The 27,967-nt window shown below is 41.1% G+C and overlaps 2 protein-coding genes and 1 non-coding gene across 3 annotated transcripts in view; 1 reads left to right on the top strand and 2 right to left on the bottom strand.

Moving 5' to 3' along the window:
* LOC113684249 (general transcription and DNA repair factor IIH helicase/translocase subunit XPB) overlaps window positions 1-27,967 on the top strand; it is a 167,137-nt gene that overhangs the window by 78,022 nt on the left and 61,148 nt on the right. The gene's annotated exons all lie outside the window — the stretch shown is intronic.
* LOC113684248 (uncharacterized) overlaps window positions 1-27,967 on the bottom strand; it is a 32,298-nt gene that overhangs the window by 3,991 nt on the left and 340 nt on the right. Inside the window, exons 2-35 of the mRNA XM_027201587.2 lie at window positions 26,520-26,708; window positions 24,581-24,678; window positions 24,140-24,190; window positions 23,494-23,916; window positions 22,922-23,074; window positions 22,491-22,583; window positions 22,078-22,173; window positions 21,633-21,728; window positions 21,379-21,471; window positions 20,974-21,069; window positions 20,449-20,622; window positions 19,750-19,791; window positions 19,194-19,420; window positions 18,682-19,065; window positions 18,018-18,231; window positions 17,195-17,429; window positions 16,758-16,804; window positions 16,189-16,461; window positions 15,102-15,620; window positions 14,253-14,496; window positions 13,542-13,588; window positions 12,134-12,359; window positions 10,820-11,262; window positions 10,115-10,353; window positions 9,461-9,617; window positions 8,755-9,004; window positions 8,465-8,517; window positions 4,905-8,324; window positions 4,463-4,749; window positions 3,833-4,008; window positions 2,743-2,889; window positions 1,311-1,984; window positions 896-1,074; window positions 49-165 (exon numbers count right to left, since the gene is read on the bottom strand). Of these exons, the coding sequence (XP_027057388.2) occupies window positions 49-165; window positions 896-1,074; window positions 1,311-1,984; window positions 2,743-2,889; window positions 3,833-4,008; window positions 4,463-4,749; window positions 4,905-8,324; window positions 8,465-8,517; window positions 8,755-9,004; window positions 9,461-9,617; window positions 10,115-10,353; window positions 10,820-11,262; window positions 12,134-12,359; window positions 13,542-13,588; window positions 14,253-14,496; window positions 15,102-15,620; window positions 16,189-16,461; window positions 16,758-16,804; window positions 17,195-17,429; window positions 18,018-18,231; window positions 18,682-19,065; window positions 19,194-19,420; window positions 19,750-19,791; window positions 20,449-20,622; window positions 20,974-21,069; window positions 21,379-21,471; window positions 21,633-21,728; window positions 22,078-22,173; window positions 22,491-22,583; window positions 22,922-23,074; window positions 23,494-23,916; window positions 24,140-24,190; window positions 24,581-24,678; window positions 26,520-26,708 (10,162 nt within the window). The remainder of the gene's footprint in view (window positions 1-48; window positions 166-895; window positions 1,075-1,310; window positions 1,985-2,742; window positions 2,890-3,832; window positions 4,009-4,462; window positions 4,750-4,904; window positions 8,325-8,464; window positions 8,518-8,754; window positions 9,005-9,460; window positions 9,618-10,114; window positions 10,354-10,819; window positions 11,263-12,133; window positions 12,360-13,541; window positions 13,589-14,252; window positions 14,497-15,101; window positions 15,621-16,188; window positions 16,462-16,757; window positions 16,805-17,194; window positions 17,430-18,017; window positions 18,232-18,681; window positions 19,066-19,193; window positions 19,421-19,749; window positions 19,792-20,448; window positions 20,623-20,973; window positions 21,070-21,378; window positions 21,472-21,632; window positions 21,729-22,077; window positions 22,174-22,490; window positions 22,584-22,921; window positions 23,075-23,493; window positions 23,917-24,139; window positions 24,191-24,580; window positions 24,679-26,519; window positions 26,709-27,967) is intronic.
* Trnae-uuc (transfer RNA glutamic acid (anticodon UUC)) lies at window positions 12,962-13,033 on the bottom strand. The gene has a single exon. It is a non-coding gene; the product is annotated as a tRNA-Glu (tRNA).

The raw sequence follows: 27,967 nt of genomic DNA, 5'->3' as shown, positions 1-27,967 counted from the left end.
TTTTTCGAATAATTTTTTGTAGCTTTGATCATAAACCAATATGCGTACCTTAGTACAAGACAGCGTACATGTGGTTTTGCAGACGGCTATTGTTTGGTTGAGGGTGTTGGGTTTCCTCATGCACGTACACACGCGGCACTCTCCGTCATGTATTGTATCCTTGACCTACGAAAAAGTAAGTATCCAGTGTATAAGGCTCTTCCATAATAGTAGTGGACTTGTCATAATTTATCACCGAGGATGGAGGATCTTGGGGGATTGCATGGTTTTGAAGAGGAACCGAGGAAGGGGGGGGGGGTCAACGAGAATAAAAGGAGGACTGTAGAGAATTTACTCCCAACTAACTTCCCCCTCCTCTCTCTCTCTCTCTCTCTCTCTCTCTCTCTCTCTCTCTATCTCTCTTCAGGGGTAATAATGAGTAGTCCCTCAGTGATGTTAAGTTAAATGAAAGAGTGTTAGTACTTACTGATTGGTGCCAAGGAAAAAAATAAGTTTTGCTTCCCCGATACCCATAAGAATAATAAGCGCACGTATGGTTTCTCTTAGGAGTTTGGTTCGCCCTTGGGAAAAATCGAGTCTCGGCCCACGGCACGTAACATGTTCTTTCCCAATCGCGGTTGTTTTGCTTTTAAGTTTTTCACATATCGATGTGAATTTTATTAACATCTTAGTGCTCTAGTAGATTATTCGACTCAGTTGCCCGGCTCATGTTCAACAATGCGGACGTAGGTTGCCAAGGTACAAAGCTATTTATTAGAACAGGTTACTCCTATTTTTAAAGACACTAAAAAGGAGAAGAGTAAGTATGAATATTTATCTTCCTTAAATACATCGCAGCAGCCTCACATTCATTCAAATGTAGTCCTCTTCGTTTGGTTGCTTATTTTAACTTTACCGGAAATTCGTGTCCTTTGATGTCACATAGAGGCAAGCATGGCTCAGGCATGGGTACAACACATCGATTTTGCCACTTTAGCGTACCATTGTCACAGATGCAAGATGGACAATTGGCACCACGTTCACAATTGATTTTGCCATAGCAGTCCATCCTACAGATGCATTCTTTTCCGCACTCTGAAATGAAATCGTTGCATAGAAGGTAAGCAAGGAACAGAATCACAGGAGCCAGTTACTGTCAGTATTCGTGGATATTTACATGTATTTATGAATAAACTAGCTTGCATCAACCTTAAAAGTATTTGTATTTATATTATGTGATTAAGGGAACATTCCATAATCTACCAGAGCCCTGTAGAATCAGTGCTGCAGCCTTACTTCGAGTAAAGCGAACCTACTATCTTCACGCTTACCCTTTCTCCTCACCATTGAGGTGCCAACAGACAAAGTTGAAGGTGTTATGACCATCTTCGTGCTCTCTGGTAAGCTAATAGAACTCATTTTTGCTGTAGCTTGACTAGGAAGCGCTCGTATCTCCGACAAGGGTGACATAACCTCCGATGTGGTTGACATAATCTCCGAGACATGTGACGTTAACTGCGACACGGGTGACACCGTCTCCGACACGGGCGACATTATCTGCGACACGGGTGACTCCATCTCTGACACGGGTGACATCATCTGCGGCACGGGTGACATCATTTTTGACACGGGTGATATCATCTCCGTCACGGATGACATCCTAATCGACACGGGTGACATCATTTTCGACACGGGTGGCATCATTTCCAACACGGATGACATCCTAATCGACACAGATGACATCATCTTTGACACAGTTGACAACATCTTCGACACGGGTGACATCATCTCTGAAACGGGTGACATCATTTCCGTTGTTAATCGAGGGGTCGTAGTTTTGCTCGGGGAACTTCGGTTGATGGTTGAGACGAGAGTTGCTATCCTTGCCGTTATCCGCAGGGTGGCATGTGTTAGAGTGCGCGTGATTCCTGCTGAACCGGCTGGAGTTGGACATTGAGTCTCGTCCTGACCGTCTGAACAATCCTTGTGGCCATCACATAGAGATCTATGGGTTTGATTAGAATCACGTTAAATTTCAAATCTTAACAGAAACACTTTTAAAATCTAAAAGCCATCACAATTTACATTTTATTCTGTAAGCTTCGCACAAATGTCTAAATGTGTTCTGGCAGAGGTTGACAGGAATACGGCCCCTTCCATCCTGGTCTATTTGCTTGATGAAAGCAGAGAAGAAGAATTCGTGATTGATAGGGTCTACAGGTTTTAAAACAGGGGAACCTCTCTCTCGGAACACCTTCGACTCGGGCAAAGGACACAAACCATAGCAGCCGATTAAGAAAATGCTTCCATTGGCATAATGTTTGCCTCTATCATTGAAAAGACACCTTGACATAGGTCCAAATTCAACTGCCATGAAAAGTGAATATCAAAATATCATAGAATCAATTATCTCCCACCTCCTGGTCTGAGTAATCTAGGGTTCACGTTATCCATGTGGGAAACGAACGGTACAAGAACAATACGGACGTGTCCATCCATTAAAGTTAACAGATAATGAGCTACAAGAGCAGTTTTCAGGAAGGAGCAATATTTGTGTCCCCAAAATTAGAGTTTTACTGATCTGAGGAGCCACAAAGGATGGGTTAGAAGGTCGTAATATGACGTGTCAACTCCCGTAACCGCTGTTCAGGTTTGAGATCCTCAGTGAGTTTGCGATAAAATAAAAAGAGTTCTCTGCAATCGCAAATTTGTAGACATACGAATGACCCCAGGTTCGATCAAGTGTGTGGACTGAAAACTTACTTGAAGGAAATGCACTTGGTGCTGTTATCACAGTGAAATTCTGCACATGGTGTAGAAGGGTTGCATGTCATCTCGTCTGAGCCATCACCGCAATCATCTCGTCCGTCACAAACGTTCTCGTGATTAATACACTTACTGTTGTTACATCTGCATCGTAAGGGCAACACGAACCATTAACCCGGCTGATAAGATACGTTGATATACCAATTGTGAGCGTAAAACAATTAAAGGACATGATAATAGTCCTTATGAGAGACAAAATCACTTGTCCGTTCGCTGGACTCGGAGCTAAAAGATCCGGTCTAGAGCACTGACCAGGGTTTTGCATTGTGCTAGACACTTTATGATCACCATTCCTTTTCCCCACCCAGGCGTGTAGCTACTGGCTGACTGAAGAGTATAGCTACTGAAGGACTGAGGAATATAGCTACTGGCGGACTGAAGAGTATAGCTACCGGCAGACTGAGGAGTATAGCTAATGGCGGACTTAGGAGTACAGCTACCGACGGACTGAGGGATATAGCTACCGGCAGACTGAGGAGTATAGCTAATGGCGGACTTAAGAGCACAGCTACCGACGGACTGAGGAATATAGCTACCGGCAGACTGAGGAGTATAGCTACTGACGGACTGAGGAGTATGGCTACTGGCGGACTGAGGAGTATGGTTACTGACGGACTGAGGAGTATGGCTACTGGCGGACTGAGGAGTATGGCTACTGGAGGACTGTTTGATTAAGCCTTACAGAATTCAAGGGAGAGCTACCCGCGAAGAAAGAGCCATTCCCTTTAAAAGGAATTAAATACCCCATAAGCCTTTACTTCACAGAAAGTGAGATAGGCTCCGATAGCTCTGTTAGTTTTTCTCTTATTCAGTAATTGTCCAATCTACATTGTGGAAAATATATTACTGATAACCCAAGCAGACAGAAAGGTTCTATAAAACTACCAGTTTGAAGTCGTCAAACATATGAAGGACCGGATCCATTCGTTATTATTAACTTTGTCGGCTGCCAGCGGGTGAGGAAGGTTTTACTTTTTATCAAGCCAAGAGAAGGAAAACGGCAGGCGGTAACAAGGAAGTCACTAACCTAACTTCAGGACAAATAGGTGGAACGTCGACCTTAATGTTGCAGCCGTAGAACTCCAGCCGCAGACATGGATCGGTGTGTGACTGGATTGGGTACACTCGCAGGTAAAGAGCCTTAACTGGCTGTGGAAACTTGTTTGTAACAACGGAAGTTTGGTCCCTGTTCGCGTGGAATGCCTGCCGGAAAAATTGTACCATATAAATATAGTGCTCGGCTAACTTAGCATTCCAATTTTGTTAAACAACAAGACGCTCCGGAGCTTCTTATGTCGGCATTTGTACTGCACGCAGCGATCAGACCAAATAATAAGGACAACAAAGGTCCAAGTAAACACAACCGTGTTTCGAGATTTCCGATTGTAGGATAAAAAATTTTGTTAATGATTAAAATGAAAAATATTATTCAAATGTTTTTGTTAAGGGGAAGAGTAAAAGGAAAATGGAGAACATAGGAGGAGGGTTTACGGAAATACTCGGTGGATTACCGGGAGAGGCGATTTCGCCTGAATAAATAGGGTTACTTCCATGACTGAAATTCGTTAATGTAAATGACCGCGTAGGAGTGAGCACCGACACGCCTATTCTATCTCACATTGCACAATCAGAAGGAAAATGATACAGTTAACGGCACCTTTTGTATTTTGGTCCAGGTAACTCCATTCCGACTATATGACATTCGAAACAATGTCACCCATTTGTGAAGAAATGGATGTCCTTGGGTTGCTACGGCGGTCACCTTCCGTAAGGAGTCCAGCTGGACCTGCAGATATGGTTCTGTATCGTCAGGTTTGGGGCACCAGGAACCGTTTCCCTTTCCTTTAACATGAGTATTATTAAGTCGTCCCTCACTCGGTCGGTAATATACACTGACAGAAGACGAGGCTGCGAAGGAATGATCTGGCGCTCGATCTGACAATCCTAGCAATGCAGAATCAAAAATTATCCAGTAAAGAAAGGAAATTAATTTAAAACCTCTGATTACGTTGCTAGCTGATAAACACTTTCGCTTGGATAAAAAATTGCAGTGGCATTTACCCGTATACTTTAAACGAAAGATTATCAAATAAGCTTACCTAAGGATGCAAAACACGGTGATATACTGGTGGTGCAATTTCCCTCGTCTTCGCCGTCTTTACAATCATTTTGTCCGTCACAAACCCAGTGTTTGGTAATGCATTTGCTATGATCTCTGCATTTGTACTCGGGTGAAATACATTTTGTTTCATTTTCAGGTACTACACAAGATTGACAGCATTGTCCAGGAGATATCAAAGCCACGGAATTGTTAGGACAAGGAACGAGCTGGGGAGGACAACGAACAGGTCGGCAGATGACACTATTATTCCAACACTGGCACTCATCACAAGTATCATTCCATGTGGCGCCTGGATCATAGTACTTTCCTTTATGGAAGCAAATGCAATCTGCTGGTTTAACACAATTTGTGCCATTAAACACTGTTTCATCGGGGCACTTGCATCCGGGTACACAAGGTATTGCAAGTGTCTTTCTGCACGTGTTGTTCATGTACTGACAGGACTCATCACAGATTGATTTACAAGGAGTGTACACCATGTTGGGAGGGCATTGCAAAGGAGTAATTGTAACAATGCTTGTATTTTGTGGCTTGATGTTTGTTGAAATTAATAGTTTTGTTGTAATAGTTGATGCTGGTGATGCCCTTAATGCTGTAGATGCTTGTGATATTGTCGATGCTGGCGAAGCTGTTGATGCTGTCGTTACTGGTGATGCTGGTGATGCTGGTGATGCTGCTAATGCTGTCGTTACTGGTGATACTGTTGATGCTGTCGTTACTGGTGATGCTGTTAATGCTGGTGATGCAGGCGATGCTGTTGTTATTGTTGATGCTGGTGATGCTAGTGATGCTGGTGATGCTAGTGATGCTAGTGATGCAGGTGATGCTGGTGATGCTGTTGTTGCTGGTGATGCTGTTGATGCTGGTGATGCTGTTGATGCCATTGATGCTGGTGATGTTGTTGATGCTGTCGTTACTAGTGATGCTGGGAATGCAGGTGACGCTGTTGTTACTGTTGATGCTAGTGATGCTGGTGATGCAGGTGATACAGGTGATGCAGGTGATGTAGGTGATGCAGGTGATGATGTTGATGCTGTTGTTACTGTTGATGCTGATGATGCAGGTGATGCTGTTGATGCTGGTATAGCAGGTGATGCAGGTGATGCTGGTGATGCAGGTGATGCAGGTGATACTGGTGATGCTGTTGTTGCTGATGCTGGTGATGTTTTTGATGCTGTTGTTACTGATGATGCTGGGAATGCAGGTGACGCTGTTGATGCTGGCCATGCTGTTGATGATGATGATGCTAATGATGCTAATAATGGAGTTTCTAATTTTTCCTTTGATGCTGGTGATGCTGTTGATGCTGGTGATGCTGTTGATGCTGGTGATGCTGTTGATGCTGGTAATGCTGTTGATGCTGGTGATGCTGTTGATGCTGGTGATGCTGTTGATGCTGGTGATGCTGTTGATGCTGTTGCTACTGGTGATGCTGGGAATGCAGGTGATGCTGTTGTTACTGTTGATGCCAGTGATGCTGATGATGCAGGTGATGCAGGTGATGCAGTTGATGCTGTTGTTATTGTTGATGTTGTTGATGATGATGATGCAGGTGATATTGTTGATGCTGGTGATGCAGGTGATGCTGGTGATGCTGTTGATGATGTTTTTACTGGTGATACTGATGATGCTGTTGATACTGTTGTTACTGTTGATGCTGTTGATGCTGTTGATGCTGTTGATGCTGTTGATGCTGTTGATGCTGTTGATGCTGGCGATGCTGTTGATGCTGGTGATCCTAATGATGCTAATAATGGAGTTTCTAGTGTTTCTGATGACGCTTTCGGTGAAATTGTTGACTGCACTGTTGAGGCTATCACTGTGGTAAGGGAAGATGCAGTTTGTTTTGGCATTGGTGGTACGGAACTAATTTTCATATTTGTTGGCCGCACTGGCGTTGGGAGACTTGCTGTCATCTCTACAGGTACTGATAATGGCAGGGAATTTGTTTTTACGAGAGATGATAAGGCTGCAGGTGGAGAGCTTGCTGCCACCTTAATGCCGGCTGATTTTTGCGAGGCACTTGCTAACATTTCTGGTAATGCCTCTTGTGCCGAACTTGTTTCTATCCTAACTATCGCTATTTTTCGGGAACTTATTGTCACTTTTGTAAATGGTACCAGCTTTAGGGAACTCTCGGTCACCTTTGTAAATAATGCCTCTAGTAGAGAGCTGGCTGTCACTACTGAACTTTGTCCTAGGGAGGAAGCGGTATCTGTTACCTTTGTTTGTGCTTCTGATGGGAGTATCACTGTCTCTTTTGAAGGTTGTGTTGCTGTTAGGGTCAATGTTGTCTCGTCAGAGGGTGACATTGCTGATAAGGAACTTAACCTCACCTCCGAAGGTGATGCCACTAGTTGGGGGTGTGCTCTTACTTTTGCAGTCAGCGCTGCCGATAGGAAGGTTATGGCCCCTTTTGCAGATGGTACTGATGTTAGGAAACCTTCTGTCCCTTTTGTAGTTGATGTCGCTGGTAGAGAACTTTCGGTCGCTTTTGAAGGTGGCACCGCTCGTGGGGAACTTAGAGGGGAACTTCTTAAGAGTTGCGTGGCCTTTAAAGGAATCGTCTTTCCCTTTGCTAGAGATGTTTCTAGTATTGTAATTTCTTTAGCGGCTGATGCCGTTTGTAGAGAGGTAGCTATCACCTTTGAAGAAGGAACTAATGTTGGAGCACTCGCTGCCAATTCTGAGGTTCGTGTTGTTATTAAATAGCTTGTCAGCACTTTTAAAGGAGATGCTATTGGTTTGGAGGATGCTGGTGCCGTAGAGAGTAAATTTTCCGTCACTTCTGAACGTAATGTCCCAGGTAAACTAGCTACTGTCATATTTGAAGTTACCCCTCCTGGTAAGGAGCTTTCCGATTTTCTTGAACTTGGTTCTGCCAGTATAAAGCTTACTTTTCCTTTCGTAGAGGATGCTGCCGGAAGTAAAATCTCTGTTTCATTTAAAGATATTCGTGTCGGTAATGAACCGTATGTTACTTTCGAAGGGGAGGTTGCTGTAAGGTGGCGTTCTGTCACATCTGAAGGTTTTGTTGCTGCTAGAGATACTCTCGTCACTTTTGAATGTGGAATGGAGGGTGACGTTGCAAGTTTACCACTTCTGGTTACTCTTGGAATGACAAATGTTGGCACTGAGGAGCGTGATGCTTTTATCAGTGAGAATACTGTGACTATTTCGTGCTGCACGGCTAATCGAGAACTTGTGGTTACTGTTATGCGTGATGATATTGTTGGAAAAATTGCTGTTTGAAAAATTTCTCTTGCTGTTGAGTATAATGGCGTCACCATAAGGGAACCACTGGTTGCTATTTCACGTGGAGCTGCTATTACGGAGCTTGGCAATGTTACGTGGGCTGCTGCTTGTTGGGAATGTGATGTCCTTGTAGTTTGTGTTGCTGTTAGAACGAATAAATAGTTAAAATCATTTTCACAGCAGTCAAAAGCTTTTCTCTAGTTTGGGAAAGAAATACTTTTGGGCTAAGTAGGCGCGCGTGCTGGTGCCTTACTTAGGTTTAAAGATGATGGCTTTTCGTACCTGATGATCTGCAAGAAGGACCAGTACATGAAAAACATCCAGCCTCACACGTACTAAAAAGAAGATAATATAAAGAATTATTAAATCAATAGTGGCAGCTGGAGTGCACTGAGTTCTTTTCTTGAGCATTGCGTGCAATCTCTTGAGTTAAGTCGCTAGGGTAAGGGTAATAAGAGGTGTATGGAGCGAAACGCCTTTTTACTTTCTAGTTTAGCTTTTGTTTAACATTTGGCAAATAAATCATAAAAAACTCTATGATTCTTTGGAGGATCCCTCCTCAACTGTCTTACCATCGTTGACAGTTTATCACCACAATTGATCCAGGTTCATGGTCAATCTCATCCAAACTACACGGACAGCTTTTGGGAGAAGTGCACTTCCCATCATGCAGCACTGTTCCATTTGGGCAAGAGCATCCTTCAAATGTTACGGGACAACGGGCAGGATTGGCTTCACACTGGTTTTCACATGTCCTGGGACAACCTGCAACACAGGGCGTGTACTCAAAGCAATGACCGTCCTCGCTAGGACATTGGATAGCTGTGTTTGGAAAAAAAGGATAATAATCATTGGCGAGAACAGTCCCACCCACAGGCCTAAATATATTATGTAGTTCAAATTTAATTGATACTTACAGAACTGCTGTAATACAGGTATTTGAGCCAACGTAAAATCATAGAATGAAACAAGTAATTCTTACGGTAGAAAAAGGAATTTAACATAGAGAAATAACCGTGGAGGAAAGAGGAAGGTTACGTGAGAGAAAGGGTAACCTGTATTTGTAAAGAAAATTGTGAAACGTTCAGGCTCAAGTTTTTAAGATGCAACAGCCGTGTCGATGATTTTTAAAGACTTTACCCTTCCGTTGGTTTCCAAGGTTACAGACTGCTTCTATGAAGTTATTTTTCTCGGATGTATTACAGTTTTTGACTGTTTCGAATTTCGTTTGTATGCAAGATAAAAATTCAACTCGTTTAACATCCCTACGATACTTACGACACAATTCTTGCGTTCTCCATTTGATTGGCACACTATGTTTGCAGCACTCATGGCCATAGGAGGCGATTGCTGTACACAAGCACTCACAGTCACCACCGCTATCACAAGCACAAGCATCGCGGTAGCATGCATCGTACCAAGGATCCGGGTTTACCTGAGAGTTAAATGTAGGACAAAACTCGGGGAAAGCTCAGCTTTTCTTTGATAAAGTATGGAACACGTTGGATTAAAAATGACCAACGTTCAAAATTTTTCGTCAATGCAATTTTTAAAATCAAGTAAAGTGTGACACGACATCTGCCATAAACCAATGATTAGTTACTGCCGTTGGGGGAGGGGGGAAGGGGGGTTTGGAGGATACGATAAATTTTATCCCATCCCCCACAAGACTCTTTAATGTTCTTATGATCTCCCCCGCCCCGCCTCATTGGCAGTTAATCGGCAGTGAATTTGCTCTGATTCCCCTTTATGCTCTGTTGGCGACGACTGATCCCTCCGTTCCCCCTGAAAACTATGTGACCCCCTTAAATCCTCCAATACCGACCCCTCCCCCTCCCCCTCCCCCTCTCCTCAGGTGATAAATAAAAACTGGTCTCCTGTTCGAAATAACCTTATCAACTTATTTTGTGTTACAATAGGCCCAGGACTTACGACTTCATGACAAGGCTTGAACACATCTGATCTGATGATGCTGCACATCTTGTGAGCCCATGGTGCACGATGCTTATTTATCACGCAGGGATTCCTGGGTATGACTGCATCCGGGCATGATGACTCGACCCTCCAGCTGTCGCCAAAGTCATTCGCTAAGGTCTCTGGCAACATTTGTGGTGTCATGAAATCGTCATTTCTGTCACCGTTAAAATTGCCGCATAGCCCACACACTCGCCCTGAAAAACAAAGATGTGCTATGAACATGTCACGTAATGCAAAAGACGGATAATTGACTTTTGATATTCAAATCTGCAAACGCCAATGAGGCAAGGCTACAACGTTTTGTCGTCCTAAAATACCGGTGGGAATATTCTTTAAACTTGAATGTAACTCATTGTCAGAGTTGTACTGAGACAGCTCTTGGTGATCGTCTTACCGGGAATAGGGAATTTACTTATCTCAGGTAAGTTATTTATCATATGGCACTTGGACCAAACTTGTTTATTTTGAATCAACCGGCCGCTTTCGCGAACAAAAACACGCAGCTCAAGACCTTTTACGTGGAAACCGTCTGTATGGCAAAATTCAGACCCAGGAAGAACCAATAAGAGCGCCTAGATTTTAACTCAGGACTACCTCGCCAAATAATGATAAGTTTGATTCTCTCATGCCATAGCAAACACCAATAAAATTTCCACTCACCTGTAAATTTGGGATCCAAAGTGATATATAGCCTTGTTCCTCTGTCCCACGTGATTGTTAAACCAAAGCCAGTCTCTAACACGGTAAAGAAGTGATGCTCTCTGATTTGAAACTCTTCAATCATGCTCAAGGCTGCAGCACCTGGCCTCGAGGATATCACGGGATGCTGATCCCTCTCAAGAGTGACCACCGTGTTGTTGAGCGTGATAGTCACTTGCTTTGTGCACGTGACGCCACTGTTCCCGCAAGGGACATTCTGGGCCTGGATTTGGAAAGTACGTGAAGAGGCGTCATTACAAGAGTCCTGAGCAAGGACATAATCACAGGCCCCACTGAAAGTGTACCTCCTGTCGTCGAAGGTGATGTAATTCAGTTCACCGTAAACGGAGCATGTTCCAGGGCAAACGTGGTCAGTACATGACCATTTAGTACCTTTGCAAGAACTAAAATAAAAAACAAATAACATCTATCTGAGAACTCAGAGATACGTAAAATTCACATGAATAAACTACTTTTTCTTAGCTTTAAGTGAGACAGAAGTAATTTTTGGTGGCTATTTGTTGCCAAGTTCCAAAATAACACTTTCTTCAACTTGATTATCTACATTCAGCTTCCTGTCTAGACAGCAGCATGATACTCAGTCACTCAATGGTATTACGTGGTACAAATAAGTCATCTTACACTTTGTTATCATACTTCGTTGTCAAAAGCTAAAAACATTAAAAAGGTGTGTGTTGGGATCAAGAACCACTTGCTGTCGTCCCTAGTTGTGGTATTACCCCCAAACACGTGTAAAGCCTTTTTCAAAACTTTGTCTATGCGATTGGCTGCAATTTTTCTTCACAAGATCGTAACACCATATTTATTGATTTTAATCAGATAGACTTCTTCAGCTTGTTTTTTTGTTTTTGTTTTACACCTCTCGGGTCTCAAGAGAATATAAATTTTGTGTACATATGCACGTCAATTATCGAAGGGCCTTAAATGGATAAGCTAAAGAGGTCTATTGTCTCATGATTGTTGAGCACAGTGTCCTCTTCTGTCATGTGTTGTGGAACCCACGCACATTGTACAATTGCGTTCACGGTTCGAGGTTATTGTTCTTTCCTATTCGTTATTGCGCCTATACGCGATTGTCTTTACGTTTCTGTTTCTAACGAAATACGTGATACTCCGCGTATATCAGGCCAGTAGATTGTAGCATCTTCGCAGTTCAGTGCTCCAATCATCCGGTCTGTTTTAGCTGTAGCCATTCAATGTAACGCACAGACAACTTTGGTGTTGTGAGTGGTTTGTGTTACCTTTAGAACATACCAAGTATTGCAATCCTCTTTAATCTCTTGTCCTAGCCTGTAACTGTGACCACCGCGATGACAGAAGCACTGGGAAGAGTTGATACACCGCTGACCATGTAGTACTGTGCCCTCCGGGCAGACACAACCTTCCTGGCACTTGGTCTCCAAACATGGCATATGAAAATTTTCACAGGTCCTTGCGCATTTTGCACCACAGCTTACCCACTTTTGTCCAGAGGGACAAGCTGAGAAAAAAAACTAAGTTACATTTACTCTAGCTCTAAAGAACGAAAGAGCGAAAAAGATACCATATCCGGAAGTTTATTCCACAGCTAACCTTGAGAGTATGTAGCCTAACTCTATAGAAATTGGCGTTCACGGTAGCTCAGAAATATAGAAGCACGTAGGACTGGCGGTCTGCAACGCTCTCCAAGAAGTCCCCCCCCCCCCTACCCTCCCTGCTAGCGTAGCCTACGCCCGTGACTGATGGATGATCTTTACACTTGTCTAGAAAAAAGAGCGCGCGCAAAATCCACCGTCTTTTTTTTAATCTCGCTAACTATCCTGTCCAGGAGCTTCTTTCCTGTCTAAACTTGATGAACTTTTAGAAAAACTAAAATTGGAATAAAATAAAGCGCTGTTGATTTAACAAATGTAGAAAGCGAATTTTTAAAATATTAGTTTTGATTTGCTTGTAATTGAAAACAATTTCAACATCTTAAAGATATCTCAAATTGTTTTTTTTCGCAAATTCTTTTAATGAAATATAACTAGAGTAGTTACATTTCTGCGAAACAAACTGGAAAATATTTATTAAAGTGTATGAAAAGGTAAAGATCGAAGAAAGTTCCCACACCGGGAGTCGAACCCGGGCCGCCTGGGTGAAAGCCAGGAATCCTAACCGCTAGACCATGTGGGAAATCCTGTTAAGTTCGAATACTCCTTAGGTGGTTAACAAAATATGAAAAATCCTCGTGAGCAAAATATACGTTGAAATTTCATCCAAATATAGGTTAAGATGGCTTTCAAACAGTTTGATCGATTTATACATTCATTTGTAAACACAATAAAAACCTGTTCAAAGCTAAATTTATCTATAACGTACCAAAATAACGCTTTTAAAAACAAAAGATATCTAGCTAGATCCTCCTGAAAGCGAAAACGTACAGCACGTTATTCGACCGTTGCCTTTTTTTTCTTTCCGTTGCTGTCGTTGTTATTGTAAATAATACTGGGCCATAGCCTTGAGGAGGAGGACCTCCTGGATTATACTCCATCAGCAACTCCTTCCCGCCGCACGAATACGAGAGGGAGAGCAGCGGCATTGGATTTTCATGTAAGGCGCGCAAAATTTAAACATGACCACTCTTAAAATATCCATGCTACGTCTCTGTGATTCGAATTATAAGAAAGAAAAACGATCTTACCTTTGCATGATGTTTTGGTACAGTTAAATCGTCCGCTCTCACAAACGCTGGGGAAAAAGAGAGTCATTAAGACTCTAGAAAGGACAGATGTATCACGCAGTAAGAAGGATCATTTCATAGGCCTCTCGCAAGCTTCAATGTTTTGGTTTTTTTTTGCGCTGCACCAGTCATACAATATTTTTTATCAGCACCAAGAGTGACTTTGCTCAGAAAGTTTTTCAAGACTAAAAGAACACAAGGATTGACCAATCACCTGACGCGCTGAGTGCCACACCGGTTCTTTCATAAGAAGCTGAGAGTTTATATTATCCTTTTAATAGTATTTGATATGTTCAGAATACTTACAGCTCGGCTGTTTGTCCAAAAAAGTGTTATTGCATATGTATACCGCATTGAAAAAGGTTTACTCGATTTTCATTTGAAGAAAGCGACTCGCTCCCTAAGTGTTCTTGAAGACTCTTGAGATGTTTGTAAATTGCATAAAACGTTGAATGTTTAGTAGACTGTCTTAATCGAAGAAAATTAAACTTAAGGTAACCAAATATATTAAACTGAAATTGGAAAATGGGTTGGACATTAAACCGTTGAAATTCACAACATACGGAGCCCATTTCGCAAAATTCCCCGTAGTTATCTTCTCCGAAAAGATTCATTATGTGAGCCTTGTTTACCTTGAAAATCGAAATATTTTACAAAGGTAAAAAACCTTACCATTCTTTGCAGTGGGAGGGTCGTATCACAGTTCCAGGTTTATAATAATTTCCATCGAGAGAACAGGGACATTGTGAATGGGGAACACATTGATTATCCTCTGTGAGTGCCATGCCCCTTGGACAGTTACACCCCTCAACACATTCCTCTTCACAAGGGAGGTCCATGGAGATTTCACGACACGTCCGCTGACATGAAGAGCCGCAGACCTGGTGCACTTGGCCGGGAATGGAGCAAACTGCGTCTAAAAACGAAAGGCGTGTAAAATACAGATCTTTTATAGGCGATCAAATGGAATATCTAGGACGTCTTCAATTATGGTCAGCTTTTACTACATTCGTGCATTCCAAATTGACGGAAATTATGTCTGGCTGGCGAGTGATAAGGAAAATAGATCAAACCAATGATATAAATGACATGAATGAGTTTGTGAAGGAAAGCCCAAGCCCCCCTGGAGTAATAGTGTTGTATTCTTAGGCAATACTCTCCTTAAAAATCAGGGATTAATATCAGTGTCTGGGCAACTGCCCACCTACCCCTCCCCTAACCCAACATTAACCCTAACTTGTTATCAATTAACTGTTGTTGAGTTAGGGGAGGGGTAGGTGGGCAGTTGCCCAGAAACTGATATTGATTCAAAATCAGTGCCCTCCCAAGCAATTAGCGAAAGGACACTAACAAAATGTCAAGGAAACCTGGCCAACTGTAGGGATGGAGATGCATTGGACCAACTTGACTAATTTGTGTAATAACTACACTTAAAACCGTTCGCTGTTTTAAAGAGACTACAAATTTTAGCAGATCAGAAAGTAAAAGGGAAGAGTCTACGTAAGTTAACTAAATACTTACCACATTCCGGCATAACTTTAGAATTTATCCATTCAATCACGACCCCATGTCTTGCACAGTCGTGGACATAAGCAGCGATAGCACTACAAAGGCATTGGGTTCCCTGTTGACATCCACAGACGTCGTACATGCAGCTAGCGATGTAACCGCTAGATGGGTCCACTGTGTGATGGCAGCTGCTAAATGGAGACTGCAGTAATCTGTTGCACAATTTTCCCGCGGTAGCCTTTCTCTGTATCTGTACTTCACAAGGATGCCTTAACGGCTGCGTGTCATTACAAGCTGAGCTCACCTTCCACGAGTTTCCGAAGGCTGTCACGCTTGTTTCGATAACGCTTTCTTTGGTGGTGAGTTCGTCTTTCTGTTTGCCATTAAAAGTTCCGCACAAACCGCAAGTCATATCACGAAACTGAGGCTGTACTGTCACATAAATGCGCGAGATGCCGTCCCACTTGACATCGAGGCCAATGGGACTATGAACTGACGTCATTGATGACGACAATTGCTTAATGATGTAACCTACGAACATAGCATACTTACAGTTATTTCTAATGAATTTAAAAGCTACCACAGTGAAAAATGCTGTTATCGTCAACTATTAATTCCAACTTTACGTATTGCACTTCGATTTAAAAATATCTTCTTTTTTTACAACGTATTCTTGCATAAATTGTTCACCGTCACTACTCCATTCGGGCTGCATTGAAAAATCTAAACTAAGAGAGATAATGGCGTTATTTAATTGCTTACGAATTTAATTAAGAACCCGGCTAATTTAGCAAGCAGTAAGAAATCTATACCATCAAAAGCTTCTTGCCTTTCTATCATACAGCGTTTTTCTTCCACATAGTGTTAACAGTTAAACAGAATTTCACAAAGCTTTACATATAATCACCCCTTTCCATACTGTAATTTAAGGTTTTGTATCAGGGAATCAATGTCAGTATCTGAGCAACTGTGCACCCACTCCTCCCCTAAGCCAACAACATTATCTCTAACTTGTTATCAGTTGACTGGTGTTGGGTTAAGGGAGGGGTAGCTGCGCAGTTGCTCAGATACTGACGTTGATCCGATGACTTCTACTCACTCTCTGTTGCCATAGGAAAATTTGCCAATCTGTTTCCGTTAATGAGAACTGTCCCTCCTCCCCTGAGTGTGATAGTTGTCCCATTGAGAAGCACATATACGTTCCTGGTGCAGGACACTGAACCAACGGACCCGCACGCCACGTTGTCCACCAGAACAGTGAATGAATTGTTGACACAGTCCTTGGCCAAAATGTACTGACATATACCCATAAAGGAGAACTCCAGCCCATCAAATGTCCTGTAGTGTGGGTCGCCAGTTGCAGAACAAACTCCTACACGAACAACATTCGGGACGATCTTAGAAATTTTTTCACTATTGTAACGTCTTTTGAAAATACAAACCGAGCCCCAAAAACTAATTACTAGCGAATCTGTTCAGGACACTTCTATAAGCAACAAGAGAATACATATCAAAAACTTCAACGCGTTGAATAATTAATCTTACATGGGGTCAACCTTCGTCGAAGTCTGAACCTGGGCTCGTGCAGTACAGTTGTAAGTCTGAAAATTTTTCTCGTGTTCATTCATTCCAAATTACATTCTTAAAATCAAAGCGAAACATTCTTACCTTGACAGTGGAGTTTCGTGCACAGCCATAGGCCATTAGCGCATGTGCTTCAGGTTAAAAAAAAAATCAAATCACTAAGCTTGGAATAATTTTTTAATTTTCACGCAACTTTCAAAAAATATGCTTAACGAGTGATCCTACATCTCTAATGATAAGTATCGTTGGAAGTTGGAATTTGAACTGGAGGTTGCAAAATTGTCGAAAGAGATCTCTTTTCATCATGTCATGAGCTATCGGTAAAGGCTTCTTAAAGGAGCTTGCATACCAAGTTGAAATTCTATATTTTCACATGAAATAAGTTTCCTTAAAATAGAAACCCTCTTATTTCAATCATACTCTTTCTTTAATTTGGCAGGTCAGTGATTCACACGGCAAAATTTTACTCGACATTTTCACGTTCTACGGTTATCTAAGGGGCTTCAGATCGCATTACTTACCAGTTGTTGCAGTCGCGCTTAATGACAGAGTTTGGTGGGTAATGCTTCTTATTGTGAAGACAGGGGCATTGCTGTATAGTGACACATCGCTGACCATCATACACCGTCCCATTACGACATTGACAGACATCAAGACATCTCTGTGGACAAATGTAATTTCCGTTTTTGATTTGACACGTCGGAGGACAGGAGGATGCACATTCGGTGAACTGCTGAGTTTTTGGACAGGTAATAGCTACGAATTCCAAATACAAAATTAAATCAATCTCTGCTCAGTTTATGTAGTAGGGACGCGTGTGCATTACGATACAGACAGATGGAGCAAGAGGCCGCGCAGAAGTGTAGTGAAAGAAGCTCCTTCGCAGCTCGCAAGCCTCTGCCTTTGCCACCATCAACAAGTTACATTTACCATCGCTCCCGCCCCAATGTATCAGCGCCTGTCAAGTGGGCCAGTTTACCCTTCTCAAGCAAATCATACCATGAACACGTTCATAGTCATTTTTCACAGACAGCGGCAGTATCAAAGAACATGACTTTTTCATTTATTTTTCTTGCTTAGGAAAAAAATTTCTATCATATCGTATAGTTCGTTTCCCAACTAAGAGGTACGTGCTGTTCCTTTCCCATCGGGTAAAGCCCTATTGTAAGCCCTTACAAAGTTTGAGATGACCGCCTTAGCCTAAAATTTATTTCCGAAGGAGAACTGCGACAAAAATCGTCTTTAAAATTTGAACTTCTTTTCAGTACTTCTACTATTCAAAGTTTTCATATTGCACAACAAAGCTTTTTTGCAAATTAACAAAAGATACCAAGTTAAACTTACGGCACAGATCATTTGTTCTCCATTGTACGGCCGCCTTATTCCGCGCGCATGCTCTGGAGTACTGCGTGAAAGCTGAGCATGCGCAGTCAAGCCGGTCAGTCAAATTGCACTTGCAAAGTTCTTCCTCACACATTTCGATGAACGGTGAAGGATCAAGAACCCCGTGACAAGGAAAGAACGTCGCATTCCGTAGAAAGGAACAAATACCTTTTATCTAGGGACAAGAATTTAATGAAATTACAACATCGAAGGAGCGGACTTGGAGGGCTTATTTTGTGGTTCCTCTTAGCGCTTAGATCAACACCGTACTTCAGCTCATTAAATAGCAATTAAAAAATTAGATTCTATATCGCTTTGCGTCCGTTCTTTCATAGATCACAGATGAAGTCACCAAGTGTAGTCACATAAAGTCGAAGCTTATTGGTGTACTACAACAGTAAGATAAAGCAAACAAAAAAAAAATCCTTCTTTCGAAGTCAGACTTTTCGCTTAATTTCAAAACATCCGTCCTGAAGTGCCTGTCGCACAGTGGGCCTTAAAACAGTGGTTCAGAATTATTATTTTCCCTGTTCAACCAGACTTACCCTAAACTTCGTTTTTCATGACTGACATCCGGAATAATTAGGAAATAAGGTCTGGGCTTGAATTTTTGCCACACACTCACCTTCGTCACGTTACCTTGCGTGACCATACTGCAAGGACTCTTGGTTTCTTCTTCTCGTACGTTGGGACACATGTCAAAAACATCAGTCATGCGCCAACTATTTCCAAATTTGGCGATAGATGAAACTTGTTGACTTCCTGACGTCCTGATGTCATCATCTGGTAAGCCATTGTAGTTGCCGCATAACCCACAAGTCTTATTCTTGTGATTGGCTGAGACATGCACGTAAACCGCATCGATACCATCCCATAATACCGTTATCCCATTGTAACCGTACGTAAGAACATAGTTGGATACTTTTTCGATGACAACATTGTTCACGATGTGAGGAAGGGAAACGTTCTTGTCTGCCACTGTAACTTGGTCACGTTCTCCTAAATAAATCTGACGGAATTTTTCTCATCACTGGTCTACTTACACCACTTTCTAAACTAACCATTTCATTGATAGAGATGATGGCTAAGGTAAGTTTTCCCCCAGAGCGACCCTGTAAAATTTAAGACTAAATTCACCTTGATGTCCACTCCTCCCAGGTACAAATTGACCGAGCGGCGACAGCGTGTGAGATTCTTACACAGAGGGTCGCCAAAAACGTGAACGGAGAAAAGATTATCCGCACAATCATGAATCAGTTTGTATGTACAGCGACCCGGAAAGTAAATGTAGCGGCCGTCAAAAGTCTTGATGTGTGATCGCCAAGAGAAGCAAAGGTCTGGCTCGTTCATGGCACCGGAGGGAACTGGTAGGGAAGAAATGAAAAATGTGAGTGAAAGCTCATCATTGAACAACGCTGGAATAACATCAGAAACAATACATTTTGAAAAAACTAAACTGATTCATTTTATTGTTCCCTCTCTCTAACCATAATCTAGCTTTTTTCATTTGGCTGAAACATTTCTGTATTCTGAAAAGCGGTTTTTCATTCGCAATATAAAATTTGTGATTCAGATGAAAAAACCTTAAAAAGATCTTTGGTGGTGACAACGCCCAATACACTATTTTATTGAGAGTTCCCCTCTTCCAAGGAACTCCCTCCTCGAGTCTCCTCTTGGTGGATTGGATACTTACGAGCGTCTGACAGAATCGTTTGTCCTTTGACGTCTATGACATCTGGAAAATTGAATCAAATTTTATAGTTCAACACTTAAAGCGAAGCAGCACCTGTTATCAAAGATTTGCTGGCATGCGCGTAAATAAAGAAGTTCTGCTATAGAGTTGAATCGGGCTTATCTTACAATGGAGAGCTTCACAACTCAACTGACAGAGCATTGCATTGGAGAAGTGAGAGGATTCAGATCCTTAAAGGAACTTTTTTTTTATTCGCGCTTTTTTCCCATCTTTTTCAAGGAGTTTTACTACTCTAAACTTTTGAATGTATGGAAAAGCGTACATATCGCAGGAAAAGCCAGTTAAAAGTTCTCTTTCCCTTAGTGCCATCATTGCCACTTAATTATTTTAAATGTTTTACTCTTGCTAAAGTTCCTTTATTCAACCTTCTGTGCTCTACAAGTATATGTTTATTTTATATGGTCTCGTTGATCACGAACGATTCTTAATTCGTAAGCAGGCAAATCATGTATGGAGAACTTGAATTAGATACTAGGTTTCAGGTTCTTAGAAGCCCCCACTTACGCTTGGAGCGAAAATTACCGTTGATAATGATTGCATGATTGCGAGGAACCACCCATTTATTTTCAAAAGCGATGTACATGAATTTATCAAACTTTAAAAGCTGGGAGCAGGTCAATTTTACCGCGAAGTGCATACCTTGATCACATGGTACATGTGCTGGCCAATCACACTGATTTATAGTGTAGTTGTACCTGAGGCCAGTGGGACAATCTTTGTAATTGGTGAGGCCATCAGAACATGATATATATCCATAACAGTTGGTAGGATCTTTGTAATCTCCATCAGGCAAACCAGAGCAGAACGATATTCCTGGAAGTCAAATTTGAAATCAGAAAACCAATAAAGTTAGAAACGGTCAAAATTTTGGATAGGAACCCCACGATTCTGAAAAAACATCTGACACCTTTACTTATTATTTCGTGATATTTATAATATATCTCCACACAAGACATAACTTGCTTATGATAGTAGCATGTAAGATACCTGTATGTCGCTCATAAAAATGGTAAATGGTCAAACCAAGCCCAAGATTCTCTTTAGTTCATTTGGTACTTTTTAGTAAAGTTTTCGAACGCGACATCGATTCCATTCGAGCCAAGCTTCTGAAAATTTGTTTTGTATTGCAATCATGCAAAAACTTTGCATTCTATCTTAACTTACCTAATTGACACTGAGAGCCTGTAAAACCAGGAGCACATGCGCACTTTTCAGGCGCGATACAGGTGCCATGGTTAGCACATCCAGCAATACACAGAGCTTACGGGAATGAAGTGAGAACTTCGTTAGTTTTTGCCTTGATAAGAAGGAATTATCCGGAAAGAAGGAGTTAAATCCGAAATTCTATTTTTGAACTTTCTTCTTACAAATCTATGTATAATGACAATTATAATCATTATTTGAAGGAATTTGGGTTGAATCTCAGTTTGATCGAGCGGGGAGGAACAATTGGAAGGTAGCTAACATAAAAATGAAAAAAATTAAAAAATTAGTAATATTCTATCTTGATTCACTTTAGAGTGTAGTGGAAGAAGTTTCCTCCTCTGTAAAATGCGTGCTACCACAAACCTGTTTGACAGCGGTCTCCACTCCAACCAGGTGCGCAAAAACAGTTTCCATTCAAACAGGTTCCGCCGTTGCTACATGTCGGATCACAGAAATCTGAAGAGAGAGAGAAGCTAGTTTGTTATTTATGGACAATTGCTTACTTAGTTCACTTCTCTCTTAATCTTAGCATATCACATGATTCTGTATAAGATTTGAAAATGATTCATGAAAAAAATGAATGGATTTTCCATCCTTCCTTTCTTTCCATAACCAACCTGTTTTGCACGTGGGCCCTGAGTAACCAGGCCGACAGTTGCAGGTGTCAGGTGCCACGCAAATGCCACCGTTTTCGCACGGGCTGGAGCACAGTGCTACAAGATCAATTTAAGTAATCCATTTAACAAAAGTATAAAAATTAATTTAATTTATACACCTATCACTTGACTGGCGCAGTTTTTTTCCTCTGACGTTTTCGTTTGCGCATATTAAAGAACCATACGAATGATAATTGTCTAACATCTAAAACTAGAAAACATCATTGCAAAAGAAAACAAAATAATTGCAATTGAAAAAAAATCAACTTTGGCTCAAATTCAAAGAAAAAACGACTTTATATAATCAAATTCACGTGCAGATCACGAGAAATTTGTAAGAAAAACTCAGCATTTTTAATGACAAAACATTGTTAAAGAAGAAAGAAAACAAACCGTCACTTCTTACCTTTGCTGCATCTCGGCCCATTCCACCCGCTTAAACATATGCATTGGTTAGGTTTTGAACAGAAACCACCGTTCAGACAAGTTGGAACACAAACAGCTAAAACAGAAAATTGATCAAATTTTTCATTATTATCTGTCTGTTAGTTATATCTTAACACGAACATTTACTCTTCATTTGCAATCATCTGGACGTAAGCGAAATGTCTGTGCTTTAAAAAGCCTGGAATACTACAGCATTTGGACATGGATTAACCACTTATAGGCCGAAGTTTTCCTGAAACTCCATTTTAGTCTGCCTATTTAGTCTCCACCCGATATTAGTCTTAAAGGACATTTTCCAAAAGACTTCGTTTTTCCGATAAGAAAATGCACTCTTTTAAAGAGTAGACCAGGAGCAGCGATTCAGCCATTTACCTCGTTCACAGGCCCTTCCGGTGTAACCAGCAGGACAGAAACAAAAACCATCTGAACACAGGCCGTTGTTGAGACAAGATGGTGAACAGGTCTCTGTGGGAGTAAAAAAAAAGAACATCTTCAAGTTGAAAAAAAAGGGACCCTCGTATAAACCTTAAGTTGAAAAACTTACCCCTCCCCTAACGCTTTAACAGTCAACTGATAACAAGTCATGATCAGGGTTAATGTTGAGTTAGGGGGAGGGGTAGGTGCACAGTTGTTTTGGATACTGACATTGATCACAAAAGCTGTAGCTGTTATCATGGCAAACAAGAAGATAAGATGCATAATAATCCGGCATAAATTGACAAAAAACTGTTTCTTTCAGATCCCAGTGCAGCATTAGAAGATAGGGTACCTTTTATAAATAGTACTTAATGTGAGTTACTCACTAGTACATTTGGTGGCATTCACTCCATCAGCTATTGAACCGTTAGGACAAACTAGACACAATGTCTGACCGCTGTGAGGTTGATAAGTATTCCCACTACAGCCTGTACACTCTCCAGCATGTAGGTCATGATAAGAACCAGCAGCACACGGAACTATACACACAAGTAAAAATATGGGACATGAATTTATGACTCTTAATAAATCACATACAGCGCGTTTAAGGGCTGTCTATCTCTCGCATGCTTCAAAAAGTATAAGTTTGTTGCAAACGCTTCTAACATTTTTTTTTGTATAGGAAGTTCCTCTCGGATTACGGGTAACCTGACCATGGGAAGTAGCAATTGTTGCCAAGAAAATTAAGATTAACTCCGGTTCAAGATGCCACTTATACTCTCGAAAGAATTAAAATTTTAAAGAATAGAATGTTTCTGGTTTTTTAATAATTTTGGCGTGACCCTTACTTGAAGGTCAAAGGAAGCCTGGTGTATTAAGATGTAAAGCCAAAGTTAAATGATGCGCTCTATGTTTATCTAAATATAGAGGAGTAGGTTACACTAGCTAATTCACTCACCACAAATGCCACTGTTGTCTACGTGACCATACTTGCAGCACAATCCACTCGTGTCATAAGTCACGTCGACTGCTTTAGCTGAGTGGCCATTGAACTTTGGTGCCTTGCGCTCAGGTATAACTTTGAAATCCCTGAAAACCCCGGATTCTTTTACACAGTCTATGTCGATGCTTGAAAGAGAAGTGGATGGTGAAAGCTTGGATCGGAGATAGAAAACTGCAGTTATGGATGTCACGTTGATTATGCGCCTGATGTGAACGTCACGCAGTTCCACCGTCACGTCTTGACACGTGTAAAGCCCAGCTATCGCCTCGCCGGCTATCTCTCTCATCTCACTGATGGCCTGGTTTCGAGTGATGTTGGCATCATTATATTCGAGAGTTATGTTGACTTTCCAGCACTTGATCTCTTTAGAGATGGAAGCTTTCAATAAATAAAAAATAAGTGAATTAATAACAATAGCCTCAAGATTCATCCGTCAAGGTCAATATTGATGAGGTAAGTATGGAGAATTTTTGTCTTGAAATACACCAGGTACAGGTCACGAACTGTTCGGTGGGACTTTTTTTCAAGTACTCCCAAAACTAACAACCTTCAAACTATTTTTCTGATTATGACCTAAATGACTTTGATCTACCCAACTTACTGGATGACTTTAAATCCGAAAACTGCCTCTTTTGAGTCAAAGAGTCATCTCCTGCAAAAGGATATTGAGCATCAGTTCATCTAGATAACCATTTAACTACCAGAAGTGATGAACATGTAACTTCTCCCTATAAAATCAATACATTATCCAGCAAGCAGGTATTGAGGATTTTTAAACTTATCAAGTAGAAGTCTTAATCTTGATCAAACATCAAATTCTCGCAACTAATTTATAGGAAAATGTCTTGCAGCTAGAGGGGAGAGTCAACGATCAGATCTCGGGAGTTATAGGTTAAGTCCCTATGAATTTTCAGCTCAACGACCTAGAGTGCTTAAGGATAGACAAGTTTCCGACATGACGTTTCAAAGAGGCTCCTCTTCAGAGTTCCATCCGATCAAAGAGGCAAGAGAAAACAGCTAAGGAATAGAAGCAAAAACGTACGCTGATTGCAGTTGATGCCTTTCCATCCACTACAGCATCTCTGTACCCTTCGAAGAACTGTTCTGTCAAGGTCCTTGACTGCAGGCTCAAATACGACCCTACGATCGAAGAGAACAAACATACTGCTGAGGGAGAGTCCCATGGAGATCAATTTTGCCCGCCCGCGCGCCAATTTCCCGCGTAAAATTTCAAAGAAAACACAATAAACAACCGTTGTCTCGCAAAAAGAGCCGAAGAAAATTGGATTGTTCATAGAAGTCTGTAAGAAGGAGCAAAAACTAAAAAAAAGGAATTATCGAGACTTAAGAATTTAAAGCTTATTCAAGTACGAGTACCCTGTTGATTTACCGTACTCAGTTAGCTTTACCGAAAAGTTAAATTGGCTTGCGTGGTTGTTTGTAACTGGTGACATGCAATTTAGGTTTGACAGACTAAAAGCGCACCACCCTGTAATTACAACATTCGCATATGCTGTGTTGAGTGCTACGAGTCAGACCATGAAGGATTAAGCAGAAAAAATAAAAAGAGAGAGAGCGAGCTTACTTACCTAGCTATTCAATGTTCGTGCTTTTGGTGCAGTGTTTTTTTTAAATTTTGTATTTAACGTGTGAAATGGTTATTTTGGTCAAAAGTGGTATATGAAATAATTAGGATTTTGACTATTCTTGGACGAGGGAATCCATACCATGAAAAACCTCATTTAATAACCCTTAACATTGTTGTTGTAGCAACTCTTAAGCCCTCTCAGGTAATAAGACTTACGAGCCTGAAATATTTTATTTAGTCGCGAACCAAAGTCGCGTGCTTCGCTGACAGACAAAAACTTGGTTTTACTAATTTTTTATTATAATCCTCCGTTGCGGCTGTCATCTATCGTTCCATATTAGTTGCGTGTTTTTTCCTTTCCTGCCAAAGCCGGACGCTTTGGCCATTTTAAAACGTTCCTTTCTATTTTAGTCTGTCTGGCAGGAATGCGATTGCCGACAGTTACACGCCAGAGCCAGATGCTTAATTGGATGCTCTTGCGCGCAATCGGAAAATCATACACTTTACATGTGGTTTTTCGAGCAACCTTGCTGACTGATAGATCGAAGAATTGTTTCATTTAACTTGGAAGGTCGGGTGTGCTGCTTGTAAAGGAATCGTTATCAAAAGAGCTTTTTTACTAGCACATTCAATGTTTGCTGCATGTAAGATTCAGGGAATTCTCTGCATCAACATACGTTTCCGTGTTTAAATCCAAGCTAATTTTACAGCCACTTTAAATTTGGCTGTTTGACTTCACTTGACCTCAGTTTAGAAGAATTTATGATTTCTTAAGTATTCACTTCCGATCTTCCGTTATCAAAATAACAAAACTTGAGTATTTTTTCGATGCTTGCATGTTCCGTTTCTTTCTTAAACGGGCCTGGATATGACTGGCACGATTTACTAACAGAATGAACAGCACTGCTTACTTGACATTACGGTTTGAGCCGTAGTTTTGCAAAATCTTTCAGGAGTGGACTGATATCGGGGGGGGGGGGGGGGGGGGAGAAGTACTCAGCCGCTGGCCTCTCAAAATCCCTACCACATTGTAGTTTGTTCTATGGCCAATTATGAACCCCATCTTAGCCACCTTTGGATAAATGAACGAGGCAACTTGTGATCCGGAATCTTCCCATTTTTCAATCCCTACGGAATTTTCTTACCCCCCAAAATCCTGAAAAGGTGCGACCCCATTCTAGAAACTCTATTGAAAATAGAACCCTAATATGGTCAATCCAGGCGTGAGAATGTGGCCCCATTCACCGAGACATCCCTATTAGCCTTTGACTAAGAAGTCCCCCCCTCCCCACCATCCCGAGGCTAAGAATACCCTTGAAACCAAGTTAACACTCTGCAAATTCTTATAGACGAGTACGTTCTGTATTTTATGAAAACTCATTCAAGTTTATACCTGTACTGAGTGCATCGTTTAACAATTTCGCCCAGCTGGCAGGGCACTTGAAAACTCTTAACAGTTCTCCTTCTGAACTCTCGACGAACACGAATCTTGTGTGGTACGTAGAAGGTGCAGTAATGTCCTTTTCTTTTACTTTCATCAGATTTCGGCGTCGTTTCAGCAAGTCTGTCAAGTTCATCTAGACTGAAAAATCAGTGATCAAGAAGATTATCATGCGCTGTTCCAGTGTACTAAAAATGGATAATGTTTTTGAAATTGTGATCGGTATTCGCAGCTACCAATATAGCATAAGGGTTCTCTTGGAGCCACCCATGAATTATACGTGGTTTAGGAATATATTATTATTCGGAAGTTCTATTAAAATATGCTCGGCTGCGTGGTTCATATCCTTCTCTTAAGCTGCTCCATTGCGGTAAATTCTAGGAGGGGGTGGGGTGGAGGAAATAGGCGTTACCAATTCCCAGAAATTGTTTGTTTGCAATTTATCCACTGTTACATCAATAACACTTCAGTGAAATTCATGTCATCCTGAGTATATTCTTGTTCAAACGAAACGAAAATCTTCTGGCCGACGGAATATTTTATTTCCCTAAACCTTCCCATACCACACCGCAATATTCTCGTGAAGGACCAGGAAAGGTCTAATTAGAAGAAGTTCTCTGCAGTATTTTTTCTGCCAACAAAAAAACAACTGATCCATTTTAAACTTGTTTACTAGACACAAAGGAAGAGCTTTAAATAATTAAAGGTGTCAAACGATCAGTTTCCTTTCATACATATCGTATTTATAGATAAAATACTTGCCCTAAAGACCCCACTTTTCCCTAACGAGATTAATGCACATGTTTTATCTCTGAAGCGATAAAAGTGTGTTTGTTCACTCATATCACTTGACACAAGGCTTGCCTGCCGAGAAATGGATGATTTTCTTAGCTTAACACGAACGAAAACTTTTTAAAAACGTTTGAAGCTGTCCCTCACTCAATGTTGATTAAATAGACGATTCAATTGAGGCCTTGAGCCAGAAAATTTCTTTCCTTCTCTGACAATGCCGTAGATGAACGAAAGCTTGGAATACAAAAAAAAATACAAATGCTCAAGGCCTCAATCGAATCATCAGTGAAAACTTTTGAGTTTAAAGAAAACGATGCATTAAAAAGGTTTTCCAAAATAAGAAACCACTGCGCTCATAAAATTCTGCATCATTCCGAATTTTTTTTCTTTTCATTTTGCAGTCTTTGAGGAAGTGTCAGTTGACGAAAAAAGGCTTAACTAATCAAGAAACAAAATTAAACGTAATCAATTAAAATCTTCAGCTGTAAGAAAAGAAAAACTTTGATTGGTAATTTGTACGAACATGAAAGGTTTACCTAAGGTGAGTTCTTTTTGAAACAGTTTCAACTTAGTGTGATTGTCGATAGCTTTGCGGCCAACAGCTTATT

This window comes from Pocillopora damicornis, chromosome 9 (genome assembly GCF_964200805.1).
Source record: "Pocillopora damicornis chromosome 9, jaPocDami1.2, whole genome shotgun sequence".
In the NCBI taxonomy this organism is placed as follows: Eukaryota; Metazoa; Cnidaria; class Anthozoa; order Scleractinia; family Pocilloporidae; genus Pocillopora; species Pocillopora damicornis.
The sequence above is the reverse complement of the archived record's forward strand: the minus strand, read 5'-3'. Positions and strand labels throughout refer to the sequence as shown.